This window comes from Notothenia coriiceps, unplaced genomic scaffold, assembly GCF_000735185.1.
Source record: "Notothenia coriiceps isolate Sejong01 unplaced genomic scaffold, NC01 NC01_scaffold00002828, whole genome shotgun sequence".
Classification (NCBI taxonomy): domain Eukaryota; kingdom Metazoa; phylum Chordata; class Actinopteri; order Perciformes; family Nototheniidae; genus Notothenia; species Notothenia coriiceps.
The window spans coordinates 182,079-201,922 of NW_011335529.1; the positions used below are offsets into that span (position 1 = coordinate 182,079).

At 40.0% G+C, this 19,844-nt stretch overlaps 2 protein-coding genes across 2 annotated transcripts; one reads left to right on the forward strand and one right to left on the reverse strand.

Annotated features, from left to right (window-relative positions):
- Positions 1-2,061: 2,061 nt before the first annotated feature.
- LOC104940932 (5-beta-cholestane-3-alpha,7-alpha-diol 12-alpha-hydroxylase-like) lies at positions 2,062-3,892 on the forward strand. The gene has a single exon (XM_010765948.1). It carries the CDS (start codon positions 2,078-2,080, stop codon positions 3,611-3,613), a length of 1,536 nt encoding a protein of 511 aa, XP_010764250.1. The 5' UTR covers positions 2,062-2,077; the 3' UTR covers positions 3,614-3,892.
- A 10,174-nt stretch (positions 3,893-14,066) lies between these two features.
- Positions 14,067-15,537, reverse strand: LOC104940937 (glutaredoxin domain-containing cysteine-rich protein 2-like). The gene is made up of 3 exons (XM_010765954.1): positions 14,893-15,537; positions 14,253-14,454; positions 14,067-14,077 (listed from the first exon to the last, which is right to left on the reverse strand). The coding sequence occupies exons 1-3, from the start codon at positions 14,947-14,949 to the stop codon at positions 14,067-14,069; spliced, it is 270 nt and encodes an 89-aa protein (XP_010764256.1). The 5' UTR covers positions 14,950-15,537.
- Positions 15,538-19,844: the final 4,307 nt, after the last annotated feature.

Sequence of the window (19,844 nt, forward strand, 5' to 3'; positions counted from 1 at the left end):
CTTAGTTTGGTTCTTTTTTTTTTGGCTGCCTGGTTGCCACTTTCCTTAATGTTTTTTGTCACCCAGTACAGTTCCAGTAGAGACACAACTTTAATGTTATCTGCTTGGATTTATGGGTCTTGCTGTGGGTCAATCTGCACTATAAGGAGGGACAATTAAACATATTAAACTACTCGTTTAAAAAGACATTAGAAGATACCCACTTCTTTAGTCCAAATAAAAAGTTGTAGCCTCAACAGTGTGCTGTTACACTTCACATCTGATTGCTTTGAGACTTGAGAAACTGTGAACCTATCCTTTAAATCTGTTGTTGTGGATGTGTTTGCTCCATTCATAATTTGAGCACCTCTTTCACGGTGTGTTGTATTGATGTATGTTGTATACATTTCACTTTTATTGTTCCCAGCTAAACCCCCCCCCCCCCAGTTGACTCAAGATGTGCATATAAACGCACACATATATGTCTGGCCTTGCAAGACCACATTACCTGCTGCAATGTGCATGACAAATGTATCCGAATGGAGGAAATGTGGCACAAATGGGTTTGCAGCCTATTTTTCACTGGAGACAACCATGCCAGAAGTATAGATTTTGCCCTGGTACTGCAAGGCATTTTACACATATACTGAAGTGCCCTATGATATAATTTATTACAAAGATACCACCTACAGTATCCGTTCACTGTGCCATAACAATGGCAGGCTGAGAGAGATATCAACATGCTGTGTGAGGAATCAGAAATAAAGGTGAAGAAAGGTCAAGGGATCAGTCAGGAAGAAGGGGTGATATAAGAAAGGCAGTATGGAAAGATTTTTTGAAAACATGTTTTTTCTTGCCTTTTTTAATGTCGTTGTTACATTAACCCGTGTGCTGTCCAAACTGCTACTAATTGAAAACAGACTAAACAATGACTTTCTTGTCCTCTTCCCTCAACCCACGCATGACACAAACATTTTGGGGAATGCAGCCACAGGAGGGGTCATTTCTTATAAAGGTGTTTATACGTGTATTGGTGTATGCCCTGCTTGGATGTTAATATTAATAGCAGAGCAAGGTCATTCAAATGAGCACTGACTCGTGCGAAGGAGGGAAAAATCAATACCTTCAAATGGCTCATTCTGAAACAACTGTCCTTGAGGCCTTCTTATCTGCTCTCATTCTCCCTGAACATGATCACATTGGTGCTGAAGTTTAACCCTGACTAACCCTTTGAAAGGGAATCTGAGATAGTTTTAGCAGTCTTTGCTAAAATTAGGCAGCTTTTGCAAAAGGACAAGCTAGACTGCAATTTCTTGGTTGACATTTCTGGAGTGTGTTATGACTTTATCACAAATGCTCTTTTTCTTTTTTTAGAATTACAGTCACTTGTGCCTTTATTTTCAGTTATTTCTTTAAACAATCTGTGGTCATTTACCCAGATATAATATCAATATAATTTGAGTATAAACAGTTTTTTTCTCCACGCCAATTCTGTTTTCATCAGTGCAACATGCTGACTTTACTGCATCAAATTGAAACCCAACCTTGGACTACATGGATTATATTTCCTGTGAGGTGTTTCTTGTTTGTAACAGAACAGTAGGAAAATAAAGTAGATGATATAGGGGGAAAAGTGTTGACAATTGAAGGGTACTATTCATTTTAGCAGCCAAGGCCAGGAATTTGACAGATTTTGGTGCGGAAACCTTTTCATTGATAATGCCACAATCCATCACCTTTGGTCTCTCTCTCTCTCTCTCTCTCTCTCTCTCTCTCTCTCTCTCTCTCAACAACGACCAATTTAGAAAACACTTTATTTAGTGGATGGTTCCTCAAGTACATAACGAAGACACTTGAAACAATAAATGTTTGTCATAATACTGTATGATCAACTGTTGACTATCAAGTGAATCATCTGCTTATCCGGAGTCAGTGCGTGGAGGAAGCAGGTCGAGCATTTTACAGTTTAAATATTTTCTAAATCTGATGGTTATGTGTTTCATTCACTCAGTGAGGAAAGGAGGAGCAAAAGTATTTATATCATGCAGGACACGGACTAAAACCCCATATCACTCTGCGGCAGCAAGAGGAATCCATCATGACTTTGTTGCTACCAATTCTTCTTGGCCTCCTTGCCTTTCTGATTGGAGGCCTGTACCTTCTGGGGGGGTTTCGACAGCGGCAACCAGGAGAACCGCCTTTAGATAGAGGGCTCATCCCCTGGCTGGGTCATGGTTTAGAGTATCGCAAGGACAAAATGAAGTTCCTAGAAAGAATGAGGCAAAAACATGGCAATGTGTTCACAGTACAGTTGGGAGGCTACTTCATCACATTCCTTATGGACCCTTTCCTTTTTGGTGCATTCGTTAAGGAGAACCGAGAAAGACTTGACTTCAACAAGTATGCCATTCAGCTGGTGCACCAACTCTTTGGTTACAAATCTTCTGGGAATGAGCGCCAAATGATCACGAAGTCCAGCCACAATCACCTAATGGGGCCTGGGCTGGAGATTTTGACACTCTCGATGATGACTAATCTGCAGAGCTTGTTGTTGAAGAACGTTGTTCCATCTTCAGTTCAAAAGACCTGGATAGAAGACAATCTGTATAATTACAGCTACAATATTATTTTTAGGGCTGGCTACTTATCCCTTTTTGGCAATGTGTCACACCGGTCTGAAGGAAGTCTAGAGAAAGACAAAGAAAAAGACATTAGTGAATCAGAAGCCTTATATTACAAGTTCTGTACATTTGATCGCTTTATCCCCAATTTTGCTTTTGGAGGCCTTAAGCGGGAGAAGAAAAGGGAGGCAGAGACGGCCAGGGCATTTTTTTGGAATGCTCTGTCAATACAAAAGTTGAAGACAAGAGACAACGTCAGCAAGTGGGTGTGTGACGTCCATCAAGCCATAATGGAGATGGGTATAAATGAGTCAATGGTAGACAGGTTGATGCTTGTGCTCCTTTGGGTTTCCCAAGCCAACACAGGGCCTACTGCATTCTGGCTACTCCTCTTCATCATGAAGCACCCTGAAGCCATGGCGGCTGTGAAGGGGGAAGTAGATAAGGTTCTAAAGGAATCTGGCCAGAAAGTACTTCATGGTGGCCCTTTGATTGACTTGACCTGTGAAATGCTGAAGAAAATGCCAATCTTGGACAGTGCTGTGGATGAGACCCTTCGTCTCACCGCTACACCCACCCTCATTAGAGCAGTGAACCAGGATATGACGCTTAACATGGCTGATGGTTGTAAATGTGTACTCCGCAAGGGCGACAGATTGGCCCTCTTTCCTTACATGGTCGTCCAAACTGACCCTGAGATCCACCCTGACCCACATTCATTCAAATATGACCGTTTTTTTAATCCAGATGGGAGCAAGAAAACTGACTTCTACAAAGCGGGGAAGAAGGTGAAGTATTACAACATGCCCTGGGGTGCGGGAGTATCCATGTGTCCTGGGAGGTTCTTTGCCAACAATGAGCTGAAACAGTTTATTTTCCTGACGTTGGTCTACTTTGAGATTGAGCTGAAGAATCCTCATGACGAAGTACCTGATACTGACCTGAATCGAAAGGGCTTCGGAGTAAATCATCCCCTAAAAGACATGCCGTTTCGGTACAGACCCAGATTCTGAACTGAAGTCATCAACCATGCTTTCTTTTAACATATATTCTGATTTCTGCTGTTTTACTAACTTTAATTTGACAGTTTTGTTCTGGACTTTGTATCAAGTTTGGATCATCTCTTTGGTTTGTTGGAGGACGAAAACATATTATACTACATCATGGGAAAATATTGATTACATTTGGGCTATAAAATTCAAGTCTGAAAGTATTTTTTTAAGAGCTGTGCACTCACATATTTCCCTCAAGAAGAAAGATTACATCCAACATGAAGTTCCATTGAAGAATGTGTGAAAAATGGTTATTTTTGCTGCTGCTTTTAATTGAAACTGAGCGGTTGGGGCTAGTAAACCCAGGGAATAAGTGTCTGGGGACTTTGTCCTGGCTGATTTTCTCTATGTATGCTGCTCGGGACGTATGTGCCATACACAGCATACACAGCTCATGTTCGGAGACACCTTAAAGAAAGGCATCAGTAAAGTGGAACTTCTTTGTGAACTATTCATATCTTAAACTGCACTGTAACTTTTTATTCATGTATTTTTTCTTTTAATGTTTCTTTTATTATCTTTTCTTTTTAATGACTGTTTTTAAATGCCTTTAATGCCTGTCTGAATGTCTTTCATTTTTGTAAATCACCTTGAATTGCCTTGTGTTGAAAGGTGCTATATAAATACACTTGCCTTGCCTTGTTCATTTTCATTTAATCGTTTATTTGGCAGGGAAAATGCACAGTGATGAACACTTAAAACATTAAAATGTGTCAAGCATAACAGTGCAAGATTTAGCTTTGAGCTCATTTTCATCCGCAGACCCTCACATAAAACATTTAACAAAAAATTACATTTTACAAACATAGCAAAAACTAAATACATGATATGCAAAAAGTGCAAAAGAGCAAGAGCAGCATACACAAGTATTTATGACATGGTAATACTATATAGCAGCAACGACATATAAAGTGCAAGAGGAGATACAAGAGATACATAAAGTGCAAGAGGAGATACCCCTGTGTTAAAGTGCATTTAGTGGTGATTGCACGTCTGTTTGTTTCTAAACCATTCTTTGAGTTGACCTTTAAAACTGTTCAAAGTGGGACAATTCCGTATCTCATTTGGGAGGCTGTTCCAGAATGAGCTGCCTTTAACGGAGAGTACATTTTGTCCAAAAGTGGTCCGTCTACGGTGGACTTCACAGTCTCCTCTGGTTTCTGACCTAGTGCTGCGTCCAGTGTGTTTTTTGTGGATGAATTCCCCTAAGGGAGGTGGGGCCAGTCCATGTAAACATTTATAAAAAAAACTCATACTTTTAAAAGACTTCAAATTGTCAAAACTTAAGAAATTGTGTTTTTCAAGGATGGTACAGTGGTGCTATGAATTTGGCTTTCTGTCAAAAAACCTTGATAGCTCTCTTGTACAGCTGTTCTATTGGTTTCAGGTTTGTGGCACAAGCAAACATGTTTGTCAAACAGTATTCAATGTGGGATAGAATCATACAGTGGAGGTATGACTTTGCAGCATTGACAGTTATGAAACTTTTATGTGGTTGTTCGCCAGGAAAACGTAATTTGGACCCATACGTTTTGAAGCGTAATCGTCTGAAATACAAATCCATAACATTTCACCCTAAATATTGTTTTAACAATCATTTACATTTTTTTAAGGTTGAGAGCAAGGTACACAAGATCTTGCTCGATCGTGGCTGCTTCAGATGACCCCCTGTTGTTAGAGCTTCAAAATGTGTTTATGATTAGACATGCCATACAGTAACTCTGACATAACCAGCCTAAGTTCCTTTAACTACATAAAAACATATTTTTAATAAATGCATAAAATAAACAGTAAGCAGTAACACTTTTCTGCTGCTGAACAAACTCAAATGCTATGGCTTTGGTTCTGTTGCTATGTGTTGGATGGAGAGCTACCTGACTAGGAGAAGGCAGCGAGTCTTTTTCAATGGGAGCTTTTCTGAAAGTAAGGTGTTGCAGTGTGGGGTCCCACAGGGGAATTCGCTTGGGCCTTTTTTGTATTCTATATTCACAAATGACCTTCCTTACGTATTAAATAAGTCCAGTGTAATAATGTATGCTGATGATTCCCCAATGTACAGTACAGCATCAACATGCAGTGAGTTAAACTATCTACTTAAAATAGAGATTAAAGCCATAGCAGACTGGGTCAACAATAACAAACTGGTACTCAACATTGCAAAAACAAAAGCAATGGTGTTCGGATCCAGACATTTGTTAAGCAGCAATCCTCAATTAAGCCTGACACTGGTTGGTCAGCCAGTGGAACAGGTATTCTGGTTTACGGTGGACAAAGCAAATTGACAGTATCGTAACTAAAATGGGAAGGAGCATAGCTGTGGCGAGAAAATGTACAAAGTATGTAACACCAACCACTTTGAAACAAGTCATTCAGTCTCTGGTTTTGTCACATCTTGAGTACTGTCCGGTCATATGGTCATCAGCAGCAAAAACACATTTACAGAAATTACAAATAGCTCAAAACAAGGCTGCCAGACTAGCTCTCCACTGCTCGAAGCACACTCATATTGGAGTTATGCATAGAAACATATCATGGCTTCCAGTTGAGAAACGTCTGCAATCTCGTGTTATCACTTTTCTAAAAAATGTCCAATTTAGCAAAAATAAAAACTGTATTTTTATGATCAAATAGTTTACACAAGAGATGAGCATGACCATAAGACTAGACAAGCTACATCAGGACATCTACGGGCACCTAAACCCAGGACACATCTGCATCAGGCCATCTACGGGCCCTAAACCCAGGACACATCTGCATCAGCCATCTACTGGCCCTAAACTCAGGACACATCNACCAAAACTCAAACAAAAAAACCCTCACTAACTAAACTACAAAGAATTTGACAAAACAATATACAGGGGTGGCAACAATCCGCTAACCTAGTGTGTCTAAACATTAGTTAGCTACGTGGTGAGAAATGTACAGGGTACCCCAGACTTACCTAACTCCTCCACCTCTCAACACACACACTTTCAAAAAGGTCAGACAATACAAAGAGAATGAGTTGCTAAACACTGCAGGCTCCTTCATCAGCAACAGGCCCAGAGTGAGAGAGAGAGAAGACTTCCTGGGTGCCTCCTTTATGGTCGGCCCTGGCTGCTGATAGGCCAGCTGAGGGTGAGAGGATCCAATCAAACATCAGACTCAGGTGCACAGGCAGATACCGATCAGCTGCTGATTAGCTGTGCAGAAGACAGGAGAGGCTTCTCAATACTCAAATTCCCCCTCCTCGACTCCTCGGTCCTCCGGTAGTGACCCGGAAATGAATTTCAGTGCGCCATTTTGAAGGACATCCAATTTCTCTAAATGCACACCGAGGACAGAGGATCGAGCGTCGAGGAGGCTCTCTGGAGGAGCTCTCACCGAGGATACACTGATGGTTCCTCCACGGCTCCTCCGCGGATGCATTTCCGGGAACGGTGGAGGCGTGACACACGGCCGGACTTACCTCAGCCAATGACAGCTCTGTATGCATTCCCTGGATATTATTTTAGAAACTGCTTTCATCGCGTCGCGATCATGAGAGGTTTCTCAATACTCAAATTTCCCCTCCTCGACTCCTTGAATCCTCGGTCCTCCGGTAGTGACCCGGAAATGAATTTCAGTGCGCCATTTTGAAGGACATCTCAATTCTCTAAATGCACACCGAGGACCGAGGATCGAGCGTCGAGGAGGCTCTCTGGAGGAGCTATAACCGAGGATACACTGATGGTTCCTCCACGGCTCCTCCGCGGATGCATTTCCGGGAACGGTGGAGGCGTGACACACGGCCGGACTTACCTCAGCCAATGACAGCTCTGTATGCATCCCCTGGATATTATTGTAGTAACTGCTTTCATCACGTCGCGATGTTTCCAGAGAGAACAGCTGTGAGGTCTGTGCAGAAAGCAGAGCAGTGTGTACAATATATATCACTCAGTGTAACAGGCCTACTCTCTTTATTTGCTTTAGTTTAGTAGATAACTACAAACAAAGAGTCGATATTTTTCTAAGACCATAAATGTTAGTGCTTCACATAATAAAAAACACAACGGCTGTAGCCTGATTATGCTTTAGGAGCTGTAGGTGTGTGTGGTACAGTGTGTAGGTGTGTGTGGTACAGTGTGTAGGTGTGTGTGGTACAGTGTGTAGGTGTGTGTGTGGTACAGTGTGTAGGTGTGTGTGTGGTACAGTGTGCAGGTGTGTGTGTGGTACAGTGTGTAGGTGTGTGTGTGGTACAGTGTGCAGGTGTGTGTGTGGTACAGTGTGTAGATGCGGCGGACAGATGAGTCTCAGTTGGTTTGGTGTCCTCTGCTTACTTTTAATACTTGTAAATACAACTTTTGGCCCGTAATTTCAATTCCCCATTTCAGNCTCCGCGGATGCATTTCCGGAACGGTGGATGGCGTACGCACAGGCGGACTTTATCTCAGCCAATGACAGCTCTGCATGCCATCCAACTGGATATTATTTTTAGAAGACTGCTTTCATCCGTGCGCGATGTTCCAGAGAGAACAGCGTGAGGTCCCGTGCAAATCAGAGCAGTGTGTATAATAGATAGTAACCTCAGTATAACAGGCCTACTCTCTTTATTTGCTGGGGGGAGGGGGGGGGATATATCCAGTCTCTGATTGCGTTACGTTATTATGAGAGTGCTCTCATACTTTAAATTGTATATATTTATATAAATATATTTGTGTGTGTGTGTCCGCATCTGTAGCCTGTTATTGTCTCATTATACCGCACTGTCAATGAATCAAAGTAAATATATAAGTTGTCATGAATACATCTGTCCATCAGACAGAGGGCTGCTGTGCCTCCTGTCATCATTAATGGACGTCTCTTTAAAATGACCTCTCAGAGGAGAGGAGTTCTCATTTCTCTAACCACCTGCTGCTTCACCTCCTCTCTCCTCGGTTCCCCTCCTCGGTCCTCCGCTCGCATCTCCTGTGGGCGGGACTAAGTTTTGAGGAGGGGAGTCGAGGAGGGGAGGTAGAGAAATGAGAAAGGGCCCAGGCTTCTGATTGTCCACCCCTTGTGTGTCTTCTGTGCTCATCAGCGTCAACCCTGATTGTTCCCACCTGTGTCTTATTATCATGTGCTTAAATTCCCCTGTCTCCCAGTGTTCCGTGTCAGTTCGTCTTGTCTCTATGGTCAGGTCTATGCTCTTGAATAGTTTTGGTTCCTCACTACGTGAGCGCTTTCATTTTGTTCTCTATTTTTGTCATCTCAAACTTGAGATTTGATAGTGACCTTTTTTGTTGTTCTTATTTCTGTATTTTGGACAAATAAAGTATCTTACAAATACTTTACCTCTGTCTCCCGGGTCGTGCAATTGGGTCCTACATCCTAAGTGTCTGAGTTCTTAACATTCGTAGACACAGCGTACCTCCCTATCTCTCATCAATTTCCAACTTAGGCTCCAGTGGGGACCTTGCTCCCTGCGTGTGCCTCTCCACCTATGTTTCTTACTCTCTTACTTTCTACCCTTTGCCCTCAACCTTTTCCTAAGGGAGTGCTTGTTCTTCCGTCTGTCTGTATGTCTGTGTCTGTATTCTCATGTTCCGATTAACCCAGACAATTTTTTTCTTGTTTTGTGTCGATATCTGCGCTGGGATCCGGAGTCGAGGCTGATCCTCTTGCTGTGGTCCTGTGTCCCGGATCCTCTATCCTGAGTTCTGGATTAAGTCGTGGACTTCGGGTCGTGACTAAACCTGTCTCTGCGGTCTTGCCTGGGTCTCGTCATGCTGCTTCCCTAAAGGCTCCCACAGGATTGTAGTTGACATCTTCGTAGATTCATCTTCTTATTACAGACACATGCATTTCTTAACATTTGGACCACCTATGCTGTAAAATGTATTATCTCTTCGATTTACACACGGCATCTATTGCACGTCTGTCCGTCCTGGGAGAGGGATCCCTCCTCTGTTGCTCTCCCTGAGGTTTCTCCCATTTTTTCCCTTTAAACTGTGGGTTTTCTCCGGAAGTTTTTCCTTGTACGATGTGAGAGTCTAAGGATAGAGGGTGTCGTTTTTTCTCACACTGATATTCTGAACAAACTGTGCTGTTGTATTTGCTGTAAAGTGTCTCTACTGTAGGCCATTTGTATTATATGTACAGCACCTTGGCTCTACCAAAAATCGTTTATAAATGTGTTATATAAATAAAACTTGATTTGATTTGATTTGAAAAAGCATCAACATGCTGTATTTGCACTGCTAATACAAAACAGGCCAATCCTTCTATTCCCCAATATTTAAGTTAGTTGCACACTTTCTGCTTTCACCTGCTGCTACCTTATTTTGGTTTACACGTTATTTTGAAAACACAGTCCATCCCTTCATGTTGTAATGTTGTTTTATTTTATGTGTTTTTATTTTTTTTGTTAAGTTATTATGTTGGCAGAATGTTAGCAGTAGCATTGTTGTTTCTCTTGTTTTTCCACCGCAGCTCCCTGGGCATAGCTAATAGCCACCAGGGGGAAAAACAAAGCACTATCCTATTCATGTCTTGGTTGCACAATATTCGATTATTTCCTTTAGTGTGATTATATCAAGCCTTCATTTTCCCAGGAGGTAATACAAGGTGGGAGACAGGGTTGCATAGTGAAAGCAAGGAAGCCAATCAAAAGACTGATGGCGTCATTATTCCTTCAACATTTAATTCATAATGAATAATTAAAGAAAAAGACAATTAATAAAAGCATAATTCTCTCTTGTATTTTTCAGAAAATGTACTGTGACACTGCCCTTTTTCATCTCTAATGTTTCTCGTTAAAAAAAGAGAATTAATCTGAATTGTTTGTAGAGCATTCAGTTCTCCCCACGATGAATAATGGAAATCTATGAGAGGTTAAAGCGCCTTGTGGACTCGATAGACTGAGCACAGAGACCCAGCCACAGGCTTTCATCTTCATCATTATTAGACCAATTATAAAGCTGAATGGGAAATGGGGAAAGAGAAATTGGGGAAAGACAGCGAGAGTGGAAAACAAACTTGACACCTTAGGGAATTCATTTGCTGAATTTGTATAATCACAAAGTACCTTTCCAGAAGTTTGCAGACTTGTTGTTAATGTATGGCAACAGAGAGCAAATGGGTTCACCATCTATGGTAATGAATTTCTGACATTCATTGTGTAACACTTAATTTCCAATGGATCTCTTCATCAGGAGCGAGGTGCATTCACTGTTTGTTTAGTGTTTAGTCAAGTGTCTTCTTCCTGAGCTCCATTAGAAGGATGGTAACACAATGCATGAACAATATACCTATTTGCTTTGACCAACTTATTAGCTTTTGTTAAACTTTAAAATGCATTTTTTCATAGATAGAACACTGTTGATGCTTCCCCTTACATTACACAACCATTTGAAGGGATGTGGATTCTTGACAGGAATAAGGCTTTGGAACCAAAGAAAACGTTCAGTTAAATGTTTAGACCAATTTAAACTGTGATCCTTCGCAGACAGTCCTTAAGTTTCAAAGGTTCATCCTGTTTTGTTGGGAGCCCCTATGAACTTAAGCATTCCCCTTGAAACAGAACGACTCATGTCAAAGTTAAAATATAAAGCTCCTATCATGTTTTACAAACAACCTAAATCAAAGAGTGCTGGAGTGGTTTAGTGAAAGCACAACGAATCAAAGCTCTTTGCAATCCACTTCAACACAGCTGTGGGTTTTCTCACCAGCTGCCATGAAAGAAAGTATACACAGAGTAGGATACAGGAGGCCAACAACTGCAACATTAAATGTAATTCTCAGATATTCTTTACGACACACTAAAAAAATGATTTTGTTCTCCAATAATACATTCATTTGTAGATGGAGACAGCTGCTGTGGTATTTGAATGTATGCCTGTGATGGTGCTGGACATATTTTCTAATCCTCACATTTCTGTGGGCTGTCATTGTGTTTATGTTGGATTTTTGTTCACTGTTTACTTGATTTTACTCAAGAGTAAACTCCCTCTTCTCAAGTGACATCTGCCAATGCTGTTTCTCTCTTTCAATGCAGCCAGACCCTCTTGAATGGAGTGCTTCTTTTTGAAAGCCAAGAAAACCCATTAGATGGAGGGCATTTGGCGGTCTCAATTTCCTGTTGCTCCTTTAGTTATTTCTGGTAACAAAGAAAACAACTCTTATCTCACAGGGCATACAACAAACAAGAACACACTGACTATAAACGTTGAGACTTGAAGGAAGCTAAATTAGCTCAGGTTGTTGTATGAACATATTTTGTAATAGTTATGAGTTAAAACGTTGAACAGAGATGCATTCTGGGCATGCTGTTTATTCCCATACTTTTATTGAGACTTGTTATTTGTCAGCCAGTACAATTAATATAAAAATATGTTTATCAACTTTCAGGGTTAATTCTGAATAGGCCAAATTGTGCTCATCGATATATATATGGGATTGCATCTTTGTCCGATAAACTATACTAAACTAGTATACTCAATAAGACTATAAAACACTGGGCCTTGCAAGAAATTGCCTCTGCATTGATAGTTTATGTAATTCAAATATTTAAAAAGGATATTTGGCTCTGGCTACATTCACTGCCTGATTACATTTGAACTATCAAATTAGTTGAAGGGTTGTGTCAACTCAGAGATACTTCCCTGCTCATTTACATTGCTTCCAAAAATGTTCTAAATTGGCCTACAGAAATAGTGTGACATTTTAATAACCACCATGTTCAACAATGATGGATTATGCGGTTGTCTCTGTTAGCCTTTTATTATGCTAATAAGGCAAGTTTGACTGTCGCAAGTTTGCCTCATACATTATGACATGACAGTGGTTTGGAATAGATACAAGACAAGGATGAAAAATGATACCTGTCGATACTTAAAAAAAAACATATTTATCATTTGGAAAGAACAACTCCTTTCTGTGTGGAGCATGTCAAGATTGCTCAGTTGTCAACACATGATTTTAATCAAATGAATTTAGTCTCTTTTCCATGGTTCTTCCTCTTTCACTGATGCACTGTTTCTCCAGCTGCTGCATGTGATTGTCTCGAGGGCGTGTCTTATTGATTCGTGGTGACTTTAGGTCGTTCTGACAGCCCAGCCGTGTAACAGAGTCCCACTGGTGTGCTTTTGGGAGGGTTGGAGTATGTTTCTTGTTATCTATTCTTTTTTCTTCCCACTGGTGGTCTTTCTCTCTCTCCTCCTCTTTACTAGATGTTATAGCTGCTCTGTGTATAAGATGAGGGTCCATGCCACTCTGCTTTAAAGTTGTAACTTTGGGGTTACAATTAAGATCTGGTCTACATACGACATACAGACATACGGTATATGAGTTTGTCTTCGGTAAACCCTAACATGAACAATCGTGTAAGGATGTCAGCTGATCATTACCCTTCTTCCTGTTCTTGTTGTTGTAGGTGAAGCTGTTCGTGCGGAGCAGTGCAGGTCGGTGTCTGTGTGCGCCCCATATCAGTTGCAGGTGTCAGGTGGTATAGGAGTTGTTGTCATGGCAATCTGTTTTTAATATTCCAAGTACTGACTACCTACAATTCTCTAAGTGTTCCACACAAATACTCACATTTCCGGTGTTTCAGCCATGCTAGTAAGGCAAGACAAATGTATTTATATAGCACCTTTCAACACAAGGCGATTAAAAATGCTTTACACAAATGAAAGACATTAAAGGCCCTGTGAAGTGCATTTTTTTGCACCAAAATGAAATGGCAGTTTCATTCCTTACATATCATTGTGCCTGTTCATGGCTAAAATAATTCATTCATTATGAAAAATTATTTTAGCCATGAACAGGCACAATGATATGTAAGGAATGAAACTGCCATTTCATTTTGGTGCAAAAAAATGCACTTCACAGGGCCTTTAATGTCTTTCANTAACTCAACATGTACAACATTCCTGTTTTTGTTCTTCAATGAAACAAATAATTGTTCAATAAAATAATTAAAACTTGTTCTGTTTTTTTTTTTAAATCTGTTGAAATGTCATGTTTTTTTGTTCAATTTTGCATCGAATATTTCCAAAATTCCGGAAACTTTCCGCCCCTTTGCACCCCTACTCATTAATGAGATTTAGGGGATAATGGTATAGGCTGTTACCTTTGTAGATCCTCACACTTTTTACATTTGCACTCAAAAACAAGCTAGATTATAATTTAGTTATGATGTTTACTCCATCATGACAGCAGAAAAAAGATCTGACTTATCCAACAGGGTTAGAAAAACGTTTGTCAGCTCATGTTCTACTTCTCCGCAAGCAAAAGATGACATGAAAAAGATAGGAGGGCAATTGAGCCTGTATTTTGTAGCCTTGACATATTCCAAATCACATCACAAAGATAGCTGTACCACTAAGTATTAGAAAAGTGTGTATGCACGCTGGCAGCTTCACAGTGCCCACAAATATAAGCAAACACTCCACAGAGGAGTTTCAATCATACATACCCATTATATATGACCTTCAAGCAAAAACATGTCAAAACAATTTCACAGAAACCACTCCAACGTGTAGTGTAGGGAAGCAGATACAAATGTAATGCAGGCCCTACACATTGTATTGGTATTACAGCCCCCACACACACAAACCGAAGTGCAGTAATGCATATGAAGTAAGACACAGTGGAAGTGTGTTACAAAATGATAAAAACCCACCCGCTTCGTCCCCATGAGCATCCTCAAAGCCACAGAGCTGCTCCACCTCCAGGTGGCTGGGGGGGATCTTGCGGTGAACGAAGCTGTGAGGGTACTTCTCCTCGGGACTATCCAGCTCCTGCCCGTCCTCGTACACGTGCTTCAGCACTCGACCGCTGTAGGACGACGCCAGCTTGAACCTCACCTGTGGTTTTGGGTTGAAGGTGACATGTTTTACTTCCTTCCCCAAGCTGGTTTTTCATGAAGATATGCTAAGTGCTTAATTTACATATCTTGATAGCATAAAAAAGATGAGTAGAACAAAAATAACTGCTGTTTGAGGAGACAACAGGGGTGCAGACAGACATTTGCAGCATCCTAACATACAAAATAACACCCTGCTCCTTTCCCCTTTTCAGCTTGCAGTTTGACAACATAAGATGCCGTTTAAAGCTGAATCTTCAAGGACTGTAGCTTTAGTTTGTTGTGTGCTGTAATTGAAAGCAATACTCCACTGATATTAAAACACCTGCAAATCAAAACAGGAAGGTATGACCTCAATGTGTCTTTTTCTCAACATAACACCAAATACTTAAGTATTCCTTCTAATTAGAGCAAGTACTTCTGTAAATAACTCACTAACCTTTCTGGGCTTGGTGCCTTCATAGTGCTGATCCAGTTTTCTCTGGAGTTCCTCCATGGTGGCTGTTTGAGGAGGGGACGCTGTGAGACCGTCAGTCCATCCAAAAAGTGCCTCACCTGGGGCTAATTCACATCAGCTGGTGGTTCCTGATGCGGAGAATGAATGTACTGATAAATGGATGAAAGAATGGAGTGATATATAAGAGCGTAGAGCTGCGATAGAGGAGTGGGTGGGTGCCTGGATAAGAAAGCTTGTGTGTCCTGCTTCCTGAGTTTGAGTGTACCTGCTGTTTTAAGAGACCACCTTTTTAGCTCCCCGTGCTAAATAATTCAAAGCTAGATCGTGTGTGCAAAAGGGTGGTTGAGAAACCAGAAGCTCTGTCATCAAATAGTTATGATCACCAGAATAGAATTGAGTTAAAGCCAATGTGGAGCAATGTGCGTGTGTGTTTGTGTGTGTAAGAAAAAGAAAGAGAGAGTGAGGCTGTGTGTGTGGGAGATGTTAGATGGTTAGGAGTGTCTGTCATTGGATTGGAGCTGAGTATCAGTGTTGAAGAGTAAATATGATATTTAATGTCTGCCTATGTCAAACTGAAACCTTTGTCAAATATATCCATGCTAACAAAGCTTAGAGTTATATTACAAAGACATAACACCTTGCTTTTAGTACTTTGTGTTGTTTAAAACACATGTCTTACTGTAATACAGACAAAACACTAAGGTGAACCATCCAAAGTTATCTGTTGTGAATAATGTGTAACCCCTGTTAAGATGCTCTCAAAAACATTTAAATTCCCTATGACTGATATTTGTAACCTTTCCTTTTACAACCGAAGAACATAGTTTAAATTATAAGAAAAATCAATAACCCTTTGATTAGTTAAAGTGGATAGAAAAGCTTATCTAAAAAATATAATGTCATTTAAAGCCAATGGTCGGAAATCATTAGTATACAATTAAACTTGTTCCCTCTCTCAAGCCTAAATTGTAATTACTTGAATTGGTGAGTCTACAATTAGTATTTAAACTTAGACACCATGTGCTAAGTGTTTCCTGTCAAGTATTACATTATTTGCTAAATTAAATATACTTATTTTGTATTCAACTTTAAATGACCCACTACTTAGTGTAACTAATAGGAAGGGTTACTATGCATTACATACAGTGAAAACTACAGTTATATCAGGTAGGTAGATGAGCTCCACATTTTTTTTCAGTAGCTTCTAAGCGTTTTTGAAAATGCAAGTTTAATTTTAAATGTTTGACACAAAAACCTGAGCTGGGACAGAGCATTTCTGTCCCGTGTTGTTTTTGCAAACTCTAATTAGATTGTCATTAAATTAAGCCATAGAAAAGAGACATTCCACTGCCCTTTTTTTTACAGCAGACATGTTTGACTTATTTTAGTTAGAAAAGCACAATGGCTCTTTTCTATTCAACCTTTTCAGTAAGTCAAGATAGTGTGTCAGAGAACCAGCATGCACACTGCCAGCATCCTGAGACTGAAACAGCGGAATGTAATTCATCCATTATTAAATGTGTCTTCTTGAAGTTCTAATAAAGTGGGTAGCATCCAACTCTGGTTTAGTTATGGAATCCTTAGTGAGCTTTGTGAATGAACAACTGTGAATCACATGTTGTGTATTACAGTCACATGACCCACGTAGTGTTATATTTACTTTTGAAAATGACCCCTGACCACTAAACTTATGTTTAACACATTTTTGAATCAGGAGTAATTCACTGTTCAAATGTATAACCTTAAAATACCGTTTTTACTGAGGAGCTCCCTGGAATTGTGTGTGATGTATGAAGCATTTTTTTCATAATGGCCCTCAACCACATGCAATAAAGCGGATGAGATTGTTTATCAATATTCTAAATAATAAATGAGGACTAATCATAAGCTTTTAGATTTTTACCATTTAAGTAATAAGAGGTATAGCTCACATCTCTAATGTTGCATACTTTCAATTTTATATATACTTATATACAGCATTTAAATTATTTTGAAACTGCTGTTGGCATTGGCGACATTTTTCTGCATCTTCAAGGGGCCATTTTAAAAGAACAAACACTAAATCTAACAAATGGATGCCATTAACACTGTGCATGTCGAGATTAATCTTACAATTATCCTTACAGATGAGTGTTATTAAGCTTGAACGGATGGTTTGAAAAGAGAGGGGGGAGAGAGAGAATATGCAAAGACCCTCTTGTCTCTTCCCCGACCGAAAGTTAGCTTAATCAGATTGCAAAACAAGCAAGTGTGGTCACTCGAGCGAGAAATTGTTTTGGGTGCATCGCAGTAAAGGAATCATTTAATGTGCCAGGATTCTCGCTGCTTTCAGTTTAAATGATTGCCACGGTAAATCCGCCACCCCGAGTCTCCACATTAACAGTTCATGTACATTCTATCATCCCCATTAACCTCCCTAAATACAATATGCACAATGAGCTTCATTGCTCAGGTACAGTACACGTTCTCTGCTAGCTATAGATCCTAATCTAATCTATGCTCAGTGCTCTGATGGTAAAAATCCAAACTGTGAAATAATAGTTTGGGTTTTTCGGCGTGCTCGTAGATAATGCATTTGGACCTGAGTGCATAAGACAAGCCTCATTGAGCTGCATATTTAATCTAGAACATAAGTCTATGCCCCAGGTGGCCTGTTTGCGTTTACTGTTTTGAACGAGTAAATTAGAATCTAAACTCTTAAAGTTTTTCCATGTACCAGGTATGAGCACGATAACGCTAACTCTTGAGGGTTTGAATATATTTTTGGGTTTGCTCCCATTTGTTTATGCCCCTAACCTTTAGCAGCTACTTTACTACTTACTGGGCATCAGTAGATTTTAATGTTCGTACAAGTTACGTTTTTTAGTGTGCTGATTATTTGCCCCTAGGATCCATGTGCACCCTAGGGAAGTCTTAATGTGGGGGCAGCATGTCTTGCCACCAATGTCTGCAAGGTACTTTCTGTCGTGCTCCCCCCCACTCCTCTAAATTCTCTCTCTGAAGGTTTGCCCTCTATAAGTTTAAAAAGATAGGAAGGCGAAACTGGCACATTTTTACAGATCCCCATTCATTATTTTGTCTGCACTATTTCTGAAACCCTCCATGGGGAATAGTATTGATTGACTCTCAAATCAGCCTAGCCTAAGTCAGAAACTCTGCCTCAAATTTCCAAAGTGGTCATTATTTTGAAGGTTCATGGGAGCCAGATTTTTTGGGAAAGGTGGAAATATTCAAATTGTACGAAGTGTTTTTATTGGTGAACTGTCGCCTGAGGTCAGTAGACTTGTGTTGCCATTTTAAAAGAGAAATCACGACTATTCTACATCCTCTCCCTCTCCCTCGTCCCATTTCTCAAGCAAATCCAGATTGTCTCTGCCCTCAGGTGGCTGACAGGCAGCAGCAGGAAAAAAGAAATATGAGATGGAGAGGAGGGGGATGGGGACAGAGATGAAACAAGGGAAAAAGTTAAATTAGAGATGGATGGGAGTAGTGAACCAAGGAGAGACACGAGAGGATTGATGAAGCTACAGATGAATGTGAAAGATCATATTTGTCTTAAATCACCAAGAGACACATATGCAACATCCTCTCTAAAGGTTACAGCAATACAGAGAAACGATCGGCAGCTCAGACAATAAGGGCTGAAGTTCATCTAATTCACAAGCATCTTTCTCACTAAAGTTGTATTACTTCTGTTACAGCTTCGACTTCATTTAGGACTATCCATATGTTGCTTGTACAGACATGTTTAAAAGCTGTTCAAAGATGATGATATAAGATGCTATATGACAGATAAACTATGAGATAGCTGAACTAAACTCAATATGTCTTGCAGAATTGTTGAGTTTATATTTTTTTTTCTGTCAGGGGACATAACACTTAAAATAGTTTAGAACCCTTCTAGAACAAATGACACAACAAGTCGATAACAACACAAATATATCATGTTTGTTTTTCATGTATTGTGTCTTGACATTTGTCTATGTTGATGTTACACATGGAAATGCTTTGATGCAAGTTCAATTTCAGACTTGATCTGACCAATAGAGTATTATCGCATCGTATGTCTAGCTTTTTTAAACTACCCAAAAACTCAAATATGCTTTGTCCATGCTTTTTTATTAACCATAAAAGGAAGGTTATATAACTTGCGAGGACTGGATCAGCTGAAATTGCACCTCATCATAAAATGCATTTATAAGCTTTTTGTATTGAAAAAAGGTACAATCTGAACCAGCATAAGTTTTCAAGTTGACAAAGACAACATGATGACAAAGCTGAAATTACACTGTCATTTCAAAATATCTGTTATATAATATCTGCAATGTTTTAAATAGAACTACTAAAGCATTTAAACGTCATTATCTTAATTAGAGTGTCTATCAAATGATAGATGTTGCAAGTCATGGTCAAGTTAATATTTAATATTTCACTGGGACTGATTTGCTATCTCGTTTTAATTAGCTCTATGGTGACGGTGGCTGTGATGGTGTTCGGCTCTCATGAAACCCTAGCAGCAACTCGCGGCATCACAGTCCTGTGTTCCCCCCCCCCTCCCCACACTAATTTAATCCCAAGATAAAAAAAAAGTCCCTCTCAAAAAATGATGCATGAACATCTCCACCATCTGCAATACCAGTTGAAATGAGAACAGCAGCAGCAACAGGAATCGGCTCAAGGAACTGGCAGGAATCAGCACATACTCCTAAATGCTTTGTGAAGGTGTGATCTTTTTTAAAAGGCCTGTTTGGAAATGTGTTGAGTTAAAGTGCTTTTGTTTCCTTCAAATGCTAACTATTGGTCATGCAACTAGAATTTTCCAAAGGGGGGTTCGTTTAGCATGAAACACTTAAAATAACTAAAGGATAAGTAAACAAATTAAGTAGAAAGAAAGTGAGGTCATAGAAAATTATTTCTGCTAAAAAGTTAGCAAT